Source organism: Labrus bergylta, chromosome 20 (assembly GCF_963930695.1).
Source record: "Labrus bergylta chromosome 20, fLabBer1.1, whole genome shotgun sequence".
Classification (NCBI taxonomy): Eukaryota; Metazoa; Chordata; class Actinopteri; order Labriformes; family Labridae; genus Labrus; species Labrus bergylta.
This window is the reverse complement of record NC_089214.1, coordinates 21,229,250-21,242,513: the sequence shown is the minus strand read 5'-3', so window position 1 is coordinate 21,242,513 and position 13,264 is coordinate 21,229,250. Positions and strand designations below refer to the sequence as shown.

The 13,264-nt window shown below is 43.0% G+C and overlaps 1 protein-coding gene across 3 annotated transcripts in view; it reads left to right on the top strand.

Moving 5' to 3' along the window:
- LOC109981977 (partitioning defective 3 homolog) overlaps positions 1 to 12,977 on the top strand; it is a 377,174-nt gene extending 364,197 nt beyond the window's left edge. For all 3 annotated transcript variants that reach the window (XM_065949089.1, XM_065949090.1, XM_020630999.3), the window contains 2 exons: positions 4,051 to 4,178; positions 9,085 to 12,977. In XM_065949089.1, the coding sequence (XP_065805161.1) occupies positions 4,051 to 4,178; positions 9,085 to 9,520 (564 nt within the window). In that variant the 3' untranslated portion in view covers positions 9,521 to 12,977. The remainder of the gene's footprint in view (positions 1 to 4,050; positions 4,179 to 9,084) is intronic.
- Positions 12,978 to 13,264: the final 287 nt, after the last annotated feature.

Genomic DNA, 13,264 nt, shown 5'->3' with positions numbered 1-13,264 from the left:
CTGTTCTATCAGACATTGACTCTCATCTTATTCATTGTAACGCAGTATAAAAGTTTACAGAAGATTCATACGTTGGTCCATTTTGTGTTGTTAGCATCCAACAATTAGATTACAGTGGTGTCAGTGTGACTATTCCAATGGTTCGAACCACTTCACATGAAAAAGATTCTAAAGGAAGAAAAAAGCAAACATGTTTGTGTGAAGACAAAGAAGAGGCTCCATTGAAACAGGGTTTATATCCAGACATTTAAGAACTTTTGCAAGTGGTCTTTCTTCAGAATGAATTTCCCTCCTCTTCTGCGACCTGCATATCAACAAGGACACTCCTGAAAAACATTCTTAATCTGGAGTTTCTTTCCTGGTTAAATAAAGTTTAGTTTCAGCTCAACCTGCATTCAAAAAAAGGAAAAGAATTACAAGGATTTCTAAGAATAGGGCAGAACCACATGGCTGTTTCTACGATTGTGTGCATCTACCATAGCCATTGCATTGGCACTCCCTAGCTTCCCTAGGTGTTTGACCTTAGTCAATCACGATGCCACTCTTCCTCTTGGGGATTGTCATCATCCTCATGTTGCTACCTTGATCAGAAAAACGCGAATGTATTGGTTATTATTATTGATGATTTCCATCAGTCTTGTGAAACACTTTCTCTGAGTTTGCACAACCCGTACTAATGGAAGATGTCAAGGCTTGACGGTGAATTATAGATCATGTTGTAGAATGACATGCACATGACAAGCATGGCTTACAGATCCCATGATTACTACTGTCATGAAAAAAAAACAATTTGAATGGCACCTCAAAAACATGATGCTATTGAGCTTTTTTTAAAAAGTGGTGAATAAATGTTATACAGACAAAAAAAATGTGTTGCTATGTGACACACATCTCCATGCACAAGCATGCCTGTGCAGCCTTTTTTTATTACTCTCAATTTATTCTAAAACTGTGCATGTTTACAGATTAGATCGAGAACAAAGGAAGGAAAGGAGGGCACAGCGATAACACTTCTTTTGTGTAAACATAATATATTTCAGCACTATTATCCCACACACATTCATATACAGATTAGAAAACTGAGACTCAAACATGTTGTTGTGCCATTTAGTTGTGCCGTTGAGTCCACTAAATTATGTGGAGATAAACCAAAACCACCGCCCGAACAAGCCCGGTCCAGGGGCCAGGAAACGGTAGACCACACTGCTTGCCCCCAGATGGGTACTCCACCCGTAGCTGCACACCCCAGCGACCACAAATGGACCGGGCTCGCTTATAATAAATTGCCGGAATTGGGTTGTGTGAGGACTTTAAGAGAGACTCATTATCCTACTGGGCTTTTGTCAGTATGCATTCTTTTTCTGTCTGCCCATTAGCAACTCAAATGACCTCCATATGTGTGTTTGTGTACGGCACAGCTGCTCTCTTCAAAACTGTTCCCTATGTGGTGAGCTGCAAAGCGTCATGAGGGCTGCGGGCAGCAGAGCCATACGTATAGTGATGGCCGTCTTTGATATCTGGAAGGTCTGTGACCAGCTCTGAACTCAGAAATACTACACCTTGGCTGTCTTGTTCTGAGCGTCTGAAGCTACTCTCTATCCCAGCTGCTTTCCTTGGTCCTGGATTTTTTGATAGCTGCAAATAATTTTCATAATTACGTCCCCTCTGGCTCACCGTCTGCGAATGCTCTCATGTTTAAACAGGTGTGGAATTATTTCCCCCTCCCACCTTTGTCTGTCACAAGCACCACGGAAACAAGGCAGAGATAAAAGCGTGCTGTATTGACATCATTTTTCACATGATTGGATAAAAACGAACAGGGACGTCTCTTTGATTCGATTTCAACAAATGTCATGTTTTATGTGGCATTGTATTCCAGGCCTAACATGGAATAATCTGATTCTCCTCCCTGGGATAATGCCATTACACTGACTGATTTTCCCTCCTGGTTATTTCTCTTTGAATGGCGTCATCCACCTCAACCCTTCAGGTTGAAACTGAACCGCCAAGCACCTCCAGATTCCTCACCACTTCCTCTTAAATCACATTAAAAACTCTTGAGTGTGCGTGACTAATTATTGTCTCACCACCGCATTTGGTCCCAGTAAAATAATTTCTCCTTTTCCCGACTGTCCATCTGATATTCGTTTATGTGCTCTACACTTTCAGAGCCGAAAGGGAACATGTTGTTACAGCAAAATGTGAAACACATGAGTCCTGTTCACGTCGCCCACGTGAAATATCATGTTTTAGGACTTGGACGGCTGGAGAACAGACTTATTATTGACGCTGAGTGAAATGTAATTGCGCTGTTATTGCAGCTGTCCAAGAGAAGAAGGACGCGGCCATTTCAAGAACACACAATGTTTCAGGAATGACATTTCTGCTGACAGCGTTCCCATCTGCCAACTCACACCTTAACCTCGTCAAACGATTCCATCATGTTGTATTGACCCTTTACACCTACCTACCTCACAGGGAAGGACTTATACACACAACTTAGATTCTCTAGGTTGAAGAAAATCTCTTTCTTATCTAACACTGATTCTTTGAACTCATCTGGAGATGCAGACAGAGGTGCTGCTTGTCAACAGGCAAGGTAGGAAACTGCTTGGGACCATAGACCAGTAGGGGGTCCCTGAGGGCTGACAAACTGTAAACCACAGTAGCCACTCAAAAATGTGCAAATGTTGCAATGACAGTAGGAAACCTCCCTAAATGGGCCTATTTGACAGCACTCACTCTCATTGCCTTGTCAAGCGTTGTATGCAATATTGCTGTGACAACCAAAATTTGTCAATGAATGTCAACAGGGGAAAATGCACCAAGAAGAAATAGGAAGCGGAGTAAGCATCAGGACAATGGCAGACATAATGCAGGTTGTTGGGTCCCCCTAAATATGTCTTGCCTGGGGCCCCAACAGACTCTAGAATCCCCACTGGAAGCAGAGTGGGATTTTTTCTGGCAACAACTTCACCAGCTATCAAGGTGCATGAAGAGTGAACAGCTTGAAGAGGTCAACAAGCTCCAGCAACACTTTGTAATAAGAAGATCAACTTTATTAACAAATCAGACTGACGTGTGTTGGCTTGTGGCCTTCATCAGGGTCGTTGTAAATTCATCTGGCAAATAAAGAGTAAAAATGACAGGTTTGTTTTGATTTGAACTGAAATGTCAGCACCTGCCCACCGCACTGTATGAGTCTCATGAAAGCTGACACTTGGTCAAGCCACACTTGCAGCACCTCCTCAGCCCACCCGTGTTTAATTGGCTTGTCATGTTGTTTCATCAACCAGCTCGTTAGCAGCGTGTGCTTAGTGTTGAGGAGGACGATATCTCCATGTCAACCACGCCAATGATCAGACCACAAACACACATTCACACCTCTTGGAAGTAAAGCTTGTATGGTAATACCCAATCATTTTTTTAAAGTTCTTTGTGTTGTTTAGTTTGTCCAGAAATACGCAGCACAACAAAACACTGGGAAATTCATATACAATATATATACACATCTGGCCCCATCACAAAAAGCCCAAGCAAACACATCTGTTGTATTTATTACTTTTAGAGGTCTTGTTGTCAACTAAATTTGTTGGAATGATCTGTTCATGTAGGGTTTGTAATTTGTAGAAAAGACCATTTCTTTATCTCTTATTTGACAAGATTAGTTTGGGACTGTCACAGGCACAGGTGCATTTTCCAGAGCCATTGTCATCATGGAATCACACCTGTTAATTATCTGTTCCCTGAGGGTAGCCTCAAACGCAGGAGGCTTCACACTGTCAAACCACCTGCTGCGCTAAGGGAAAAATATTCCTTAATCTGTGTGTGTGTGTGTGTGTGTGTGTGTGTGTGTGTGTGTGTGTGTGTGTGTGTGTGTGTGTGTGTGTGTGTGTGTGTGTGTGTGTGTGTGTGTGTCTGTTTTGATCAGTCATATGTAAGCATGGTAACTCTCTTGCTCAAAGACAGAAGTGTCAGCGTTTAGCCTTCTCTAGCCCGTGTCTGAAGTGAAGTGTGTCTTGACGAGCTCTGTTTGATCGATGTTAACAGGCGAGCAATGGGATGGAGACACAGAGCGGCCGCCATTCGGTAACAGTGGAGACTCAGGCACAGAAGAAGCAGGAAGAGGACAGAGACGGTTTTCAACAAGCACAGAGACAGTACAGCTCTCTGCCACGGTGAGACATCTAACCCCTTCTCCATTCTTTGTTCTATCTTTCAGTCCGTCTCTCCTCCTCCCCTCTCTGCGACTTATCACGTTCTGACCGCCATTTCTGACTTTCTGATTTCCGTCCATTTCTTTCTTTTTTTTTTTTTGTTGCTACAAAGCCACTTTCAACTCCTCTTCAGACGTTTAAGTAAATCTTAGCAAAACTCGTTGGAATTATGTGACCGATATAAACTTCATTAAGTCAATGTTGACCCTGAAGAGGAGGTCATAGACTCATCTTCAACACTTTCCTTATAATGGATAACAGCTCTAATATCATGTTTGAAAAATGAATTGTCCCTTTGGCAGTGTTTGAGTTCAAAGCCACAACCGCTGATATCCATCTTTTTTATCTTTCTGTTTCCATTCTTTTGCATAGAAGTCAAAGAAATGCCAATAAAGCTTACCATATCTTGCATCTGGAGGCATCGCGGGGGAAAGAATTTAGTTTCTGTATTTGCATTTCTTCACATCATTCCGTATGTGTGCATCCGTGTCCCAATCCTCAGAAGCGCTCTAATCGCTCTAAAGTCGATGCAAATCACAAAGACACCCGTTGCTGCTGGAAGAGTTCCACATTTTAAGCCTTACATCCTCGAAGAGAAAGTCACTAAAGACACAAGGTCTATATGTTGACTGACTGACACAAAGATTTAAAGTAAGCAATTAAGAAAAAAAAATGTTCTCCTTGTGAACTATTTCAACATTAGTAAAAAAAAGACACAGTATTTACATCCCTGTGACATTTCGCCCTCTGAGGTAACAGAGGTGTTACAGAGACAAGAAGGTTCCAGCAGAGCCGTCAGAGGAGCACAGCGCTGTGTGTGTGTAAATGGACTTTTCTAGTCTTCTGACAACTTAAGGCTCTTTTACACCACAGGTCACACCTACACATTCACACACTGATGGTGGAAGCTGCTGAGTGAAGGGGCAATCTGAAGTAACTATTATCATTTATACACATTCACACACCGCTGAGGAAGCAGAGGGAGCAACTTGGGTTAGGTTTCTTGCCCAAGGACACATAGGACATGTGGCTGCAGGAGCTGGGGATCGAACCCCCGACCCTCCCGCTGTACCGTCCTTCAGCAATGCCAAGATGCAATGTGAATTCACAGACTGGGAATCAATATGAATGTACAAAGACGTGATGACGGCTAAGCTTAGTTACGACAATTTTAAAAAAGAAGCCGTCTGAAAAGAGCTACTTGTAATATGACATGTTGAACGTGAAGCCTGATTTGTTGAAGTTTGTCTGTTTTGCCAGATTTAAACAAAGAGATCACAGTTTGTGTGTGTGTGTGTGTGTGTGTGTGTGTGTGTGTGTGTGTGTGTGTGTGTGTGTTGTGTGTGTGTGTGTGTGTGTGTGTGTGTGTGTGTGTGTGTGTGTGTGTGTGTGTGTGTGTGTGTGTGTGTGTGTGTGTGTGTGTGTGTGTGTGGTCTTCTTTTCTTGGCTTGCAGTTACTTTGCTCTCCTGTGACTTCATCTCTCTCTCTCTGCACAAACACCAATCACTTCTTCATAGCATTCTCTTTTCCTCTGCCGTCTCTGAACAGCCGGGTCGATTAAAACATGTTCCTGTCCATGGCTATGGATTTGTGGTCCACATGGACGCATAATCAATGCGGCCTGTATAAGCCAGAGCGATCTATGCATTCCCTTCATAGGTGTTATCTCCTGGCATCTCATGTGATGTGACAGTTGCATCCAGCCCTTCCTCCCCTCTCAGCGAGTTCCTTCTCTTGGGAAAGTTTGTCTGAGCGGCTTTTAAAGCAAGGCGAGGTCGGCCTTTGATATGCATTCCTCCCCGTAATCTCACGGCGTCATTTAGCAAAGAGTCGCATGAGCTAAGGCTTGACGTTTGACCCCCGGGTTAAGGCTTTTTCAGAGCTTGGTGTCTCGCCACAGCTCCTCATTAAAAAAGCTAAAATCTCACATCCCCAGATTAATAACCACAATTCCCCTCAAACTCCGACCACCTCGTCTTTTTTGGAACCTCTTCCATCCTGTGCTTCTCTTCCAAGAAACAGGAAGCGTGAGCAGTCAGCCATTCAGACAAAATGGGACATTCCTTCACGGAAAAAAAAACAAAAACGTCTCGTACCCAAAGAGCTTCCAGAAGAAGCCATGGTAGTTGGTTATCTGATGACGGCGCAGGCTTAGCCCGCTGTCTGGGTTGTGAGGATTGGAAGAGCTCTAATGAAGGCTTGTTGTCTGAGCAGGATTAGCGGTGACAGGCAGTGGAGGGTGAGAGGGGCCAAGAGAGGAACGAGTGTGTTGGTGGGACCACTGATTAGCCCGGAAAGAGACGCACACACACACACACACACACACACACACACACACACACACACACAAACTCACACACAGACACACACACACACACACACACACACACACATGAATGCGGTCAAGATAAGGGTCTTAATGGAGGACTGAGAGAGCTGCCAGTAGCTCTTCCATCTACCCATGAAGCTCTTAAAGCCCTTTGGCCAAAACAACATTGTTCCACACAATTAAGAAAACATTATTGCAGGTTTGTGGATTATTTATTTAAACAAATAGCAATGGTTGTTCCACTGCACATGTTTTTGCTCCTAATCATTTTGTGTTTTGGCATGACTTTGTGCGCTTTCTCCTTCTTCTCATAAACTCTGATTCTTCCCAGCTGTTTTCAAGAAACACACAGCGGCCACAGATTTTTTCGGCGAGCCAACTTCCTGGCTTTGTTTGTTATGTTCTGTCATTCTAAATTTACCCCCACTCTTTGGCATGATGTATTTTTCCCATCCCCTCCCTTTTTTGTTAGTATAACTAATCCACTGTGTGACACACTGCAGCGCAGGAGTCGAGGTGATAAGAGTACTAGCTCCCCTGACACATTGATCACGATTACATTCCTGTGGAACAACGCCATTTCTCCTCCTCCACTCTCAAAGACTTTGTCCCACTAAATCTTGCTTCTTCTCTTATCTGCTTTTACGAACTGAAAGGTCAGTCTGAACGCCCATGATCAATGCCTCGTGCGACAGGCATCCTGGGGATTTCTGAACAAGCGGCTACCCTGTGAGCGGCGCTGGTTGCTCTGTAAGCCGAGCCGGAGTGTAAATGCATGGCTGCTCGCCCGGACAGCAGAGCCCTGATACAGAGCATGTGGTGGGGCTCTCTCTGCAGTCTGTCCCTACATCTGCCCCTCGCCAATTACCCTCGTACTTACACATGCTCTATATGCATGCATGCAACACTTACAAATACACACATATTTAAAGCAGAGCTACTTTATTTGTTGGGATATACAGAGCACACACACTTGCACATACATATATAAATGTAGACCCAAGTTAGTTAAGGCCCTCATGGCATTACTTTTTCTCCTTTAGAGAAACTATTTTTGCTTGTCTAGCTGCTGAAGAGAAGCTTCATGGTGTTAAACTGTTAAACGTTGAGACAGCTTTTTAAGGGTTTTCAAAAGTCAGCAAAAGTCAGCAATTATGATTTTCTTCAACATGCTCAAAGGTAAAGTCTGGTGTTTATTTATAAACTGGTCTTATTTCTACGTAGTTGTGGATCTAATTTTTTATTTTTTTTTTAAAGCAAAAAATGATCTTTTTCCCAACCTGCTATATAGTTTTAACTGGGTAAACACTAGGAATACCATAAAGTGCAACAAGGAATCAATAAAAAAAAAAAAAATGTTTTTCAACTTTAATATGTTAAGTTTTGTTTTTTTTCATTTCATTCTGTACTGCAGCACATACATCAAATTCAACGTTCAAGGTACCAATTTACTGTATTTTTGTCCAATACAAACCCATTCACCTCATTGATGTCGGTAAGTAGTTTTCACAAACACAATTTATTCAACAATGAATAGCCCTCTTCTCTTTTTGGATGTGGTCATCCTCTCTGGAATGACGCTCTGCCTGAACAAACATGCCGGCGTTTTGTCCTAAAAGTATGCTGGTGCCCCCCGTCTCCCTCGGCAGCCTTGTATACCATAAACTCAAAAGCCTTTTAAGTACACAGCGGGTCACTGAGGTGTAAATGGGACTTCTCTTAGCACCGCTGACACAAAAGACACTGTCACGGGTCTTCCATCACATGGCAACACTTAATGGATCGTAATAATGGAGGAGCAGACTCCACACATCAGACAAAAAAAAAAAACTGCCTGTTCCATGCAATGATTGCTTTCCAAGGCCAATTTCTAAAAAAGGGGGGATCATGTTTGGTCGAAATGCGAGATGTGCATGCGTTTTGTCAGAAGAGATACCGAATGTTTCCTGCATGTCGGGCTGTCCTTTCAGTGGCAGGTGGACAGAAGTTAAGTACAAGGCAGATAACACTGTGAGGCCTGCCATTACCCTGTCTGTGCTGTAAGTGCACCCCGTCTGCAATCTCCAAACAGGGGAGTTAAATGCATAAAAGCCGCCATTTTTCCCAAGCAAGGTTTTAACATTTGTGTTTGTTTACAATGTGGAACTAATACTCCTGTGGGCATTTCAGGCCTCCGCCTTCTGTCTCTCCCTCTTTCATGTCTTTATGTCACAGCATTCATTGTGATCATGCACGACTTTCACAAGATCCCTCTTTAGTCCACTCACATCGCTGTAAGTATTTTAAATGAATGCCACTACCACATTACCCTTTTAATCTTTCAGAAAATGTGGAAATGGATGTATTCTCTGCTGTAGTCCGGTTTCTTTTGAATTTCTCTTCAATAGTGCTGACCCAGGGGCAACTACAGAAAAAAAGCAATCTTCTCTGAGTAGAGTCACTTGCTATTATCCTCTGCTCCCTTTAGGTTTGGGAGCTGTTTAAGCTGAGTCACTCAACAGTGCAATTGACCTCTTTACCTGTGTCTGTGTGCTTAGGCAACCCGGTAAGAACCCCAGCACAGCGTCGCAGGACCCATGGGACAAGGTGCATGTGCAAGGAGAGGGATTCCAGCCATCCAAGGAGAATCCTCGCTACTCCGGTGGCCAGGGATCGCATAACGGCTATCTGGGAACGTCCAGCTTCAACGCACGCGTCCTCTTAGAGACACAGGAGCTGCTGAGGCAGGAGCAGAGACGCAGAGAGCAGGAGGCCAACAAGGCCAGGCCCCTGCCGCCCCCTGCACAGGAAAACCCCGCCGGCAGCACCTACGACCACAACAGAGGCCACACTCAGGCCCCAGGCCCCGCCCTGGTGCAGGCCCCGCCTCAAACCAAGGGCCCCTACAGACAAGACGTCCCCCCATCGCCTTCTCAGCTCGCCAAGCTCAGCAGGCTGCAGGGTTCAGAGAAAGGGAGGCTGTTCTACTCCTGAGACGGGGACATGAAGCGGAAAGTCTAACTTTTGAGAGATAAGGACGGATTCTAAGGAGCAGTAACAGGAGGGGAACACAAAGAGAGGGCAGTGAGCCTTCGTTTTTTAAAGAAATGCTAAAATACAAAGATTTTTATGGGACTTGGAAACATGTTAATATTTCAAATAAGATTTTTTAATGAATCCAACGATTGTTCTTTTTTAGTTATATCACTAAGATGTCTTTGATTTCCTGATCATCTAACTATTTGTATAAGTGCCTGCTAGTCTATTGATTGTTAAACTTGTATAACCCCCCCCCCCCTTCATCAGTGAGCAGCTGTATTACACTCAGCATAGCAGACGTCCCAGCAGAAGGCCAGCTGAGCCATCACTGCAGCAACCACATCGAAACTGAAAACACAAGACACCACCAGATATGTTTTTTGGCTGCTCGTGGGACCGATGTTCTTTTTGTGAATGTGCCAGTCTTGTGTGAATGAGAGTTTTATTTTTAATTTTTTTTGTTGCTTTGCATGGAGACTTTTTATACAACTACAGTCCAAGTGTAGAGTTCATGAGGGCATGAAATGTTAAAAAACAAGATTCCCTGTTTTGACATTACAGGAAGTCTGAAGGAAGTATGCTTGCCACACCAGCTCCTGTGTTTCCCGGCTCTTGGTTGTATTTTGTGTTTATACATTTAAGCAAACATCCTAAATATAAAGAACAACATGCTCATGTGTAAATACGGTGAGGATATTTTCCTGCAAATACTGACAACTAAAATGTTCAAATTAATAACCCCAACCCATCCAAGAGACTGTCACATCCAAAGACACTTTCTAGCATATTTCTTCTTAAACAGCCAATTTTTTCGGTAGTGCAGAAAAATGTAAGCCACCAATTTGGCTGCTTTCTATGTAGATGTAGAAGGCCACCCGAAATGTCTGCAGCGATGCCACCTCACAGAATCACACAGTTTGGCATTGAAAAGTCTGCATCTGGGACTTTTGCTCTCAATCGTTTTGACAATGAGACAGCACTGAGCCCTGTCGCTATTAACAACATGCACCACAAAGTATGTGAGTCTGAGAGTGTGGAGATTGGGTCTATATGTTTATGTGAGTTTGTTATTTGTGTGCATATGTGTGTGAAAGTGTTGTTAGACATTTAGAAACAGAGAGTGGAGGTTAAGCAGGTTGTGTAGTCAGAAATTGGAGTTTGGGCCTGACTGATCACAAACCCTTTAGGAACCCTCTACACCCCTTCAATTTTGAGAAATATCCATATTTCTTTCAGATACAAAGGTATACCCACAACCCCCCCTCTTGCTTTCAATATGATAATCCTGATTTTTTTTCATCCTCTGGTGGCTTATTTATCTCCTTCCCCGCCTTCATGTGTCATGTTGTGGAAAACAGCTTTAGATCTTCATTCCAACCCTGTGTTACCCAGCCAGGGAATCCAGCAGTATAAATGGGGTCAGGTCTGGGTTATTAATTAATGTTCCACATTAATAATGAATGGGGCCCCCTTTGGTGTGTTTATATGTTGTCATGTGTAGTGAAGAAGAAGAACCAGCGACCTTGCAGGCGGGGCTCTGGCCTGGGCTTCACCAACAGTGATTTGGCTGTAACCAAAGCCTGTTGGCCCCCTAGGTGTCTGAGTTGTTCCAAGCTGAATATTTCATCAGGTTGGTCACACGGGAAACCACATCGGCTCTGCAGTGGGCGACAGCCTGTCAAACAGCCTGATACAATGGAGCTGATTTTGTTTCCTTTCATGATCATGTCCTTTGGTAGGAAACCAGTCGGGAGCTTTTGCTGTCGTTCAGTCAACAATTATTGGTACATTTTTCAAAGTGTGTAAAAGGCCAAGTGTGTGTGTTCTTCTATTTCCATTTGAGAACAAGATTGACACTTGCTTGTTAAGACTTTTGCAATTTGAGGCTGCGTTTTTGAAGACCAAATTTAAGATTATTTTTTGGTATAGTTTACCTTAAGATCCATTTCAGCCTGTAAGTGTGAAAAATGATTGATGAATGCAGCTCCAATCCAAGGTTTGTGAGATATCTGACAATAGGTACAGTTTCATTTGTATCCCGGAAATATTCAACTCTTTCCTCCCCATGTCTTTCATTTTTGACACTTTGTTCAGGCCCCTGTTTTGGCGTCCGATAAGCTAGCGTCTGTTTGGGCTTGAGGGGAATTCTCTCCTTTTATAACCTGCTAAATTCTCACATCATCTCACTCTGGAAGGAGAAACTCTGGTGACAGTCAAGAGTGAAAAATGTGTCTGTTTGCATTCACACGTGCACATTGAAGACTTCAGGAGTTTTGTGCCAGTTTGACCAAGGCTCATGTCTGCCTTTATCTCATTATTAAAGTCATTATTTAGAGCCTTTGCCTCTTTATCTCAAAAATCAGTTAATGGATTGTATAAGGCTGTTTGGAGTGTGAGTAGGATACATTGATTTTTTTATTGGGGTAGAGCTTCAATGGTCCTCAAAAGTACGTAAAAAGAAAAGCGTCCTCACACAAACACTTTGGTATAATAAATACCAAAGTGGACTTGCGTGTTTGTTCAACCGCCAATGTTCCTTTGTATGCGTGTGTGTTTGTGTGTAGGTGGACATGTGTTTAAGTGTCTGTGAGTGCTGCCAGTGTCTGGACGCTCCAATATGTCTCTGAATATGTCTTGGCAGCCACTTGGCGGCTGAGTGGGAGACAAGCAGAGGAGTAGGAGGGAGAGTAGATGGGAGGCCTGACCTTGCAGATGATTCAGTCAATGGAGTAATCACAACTATTCCTCGGAGTCTGCACTACAAACAGGAGGTTACCAACAAGGCAGCGCTCGCCCCTGCTGTCTCATCTTCCTCTTCTCTTCATCTATCTCCTTCATGTGCTGTCAGCCTCAGACATTTTTTAAAGAATACGTCTGGGTTGGGTTGGTTTGCCTGTAAGTGGCTGTGTGTGCATGGCGGTGTTTTTGCTCTGAGAAAAGCAGCTGCTTCAACTGATGGTTCCATTATTTTCTGAATCTCATCATGAACTGGGGAGGGGTTCAAGTGCCTGCAATATGTAATGATTTTTCTCATTATATGCAAATTTGATAATATCCCCATAATGCACGTTTATTATTTGTGTTGTGTAATTAATGTTTGTGTGCTATCCCTGTGACAAAGGGATTCTTCCCATAAAGCTATTGTTTCGGGGATGTGTTTTTTTTTTATCCTGGGAGAAATGAGAAATACATTGTTATTGTTTCATTTTGTGTTTATGACCATCCCTCACTGTGTTTTATTATCCACAATATGGTACTATGGTGGTGAAAAAAAAGACTAATATGTAAGCACAGTGCAATTTCCCCTTTTTACGACACTGTATCATTAAGTACTGACTCTGCCCTTCTCTGTACATACAATATGATTTTTCAGTGAATAAATTGAGAGTAATCTCAAATTCTTGTAACAATATCTTCCCTTGATTGTGCTCCTTTAACATTCATAAACTTATTCCAAATCTGATAACGCACCAGCCAAATATGTGCAGTAAAAGGAAGGTGATGAATATCTTTTGAGGAGTTTTTAGGATGTGAAGTTACTGATGTAAGAATTCAGAGTGAAACACAGTTTTATGAACTTTAGTTGAACCCAGAAGGCATATCAAACAAACCTCTCTTTTAGCCATCTGGGTACCAGATTCGTCTTCATGCTTTTTAATTGGTGAAAATAAGTCTCAGTCAATAAAAATCTGGATTTTC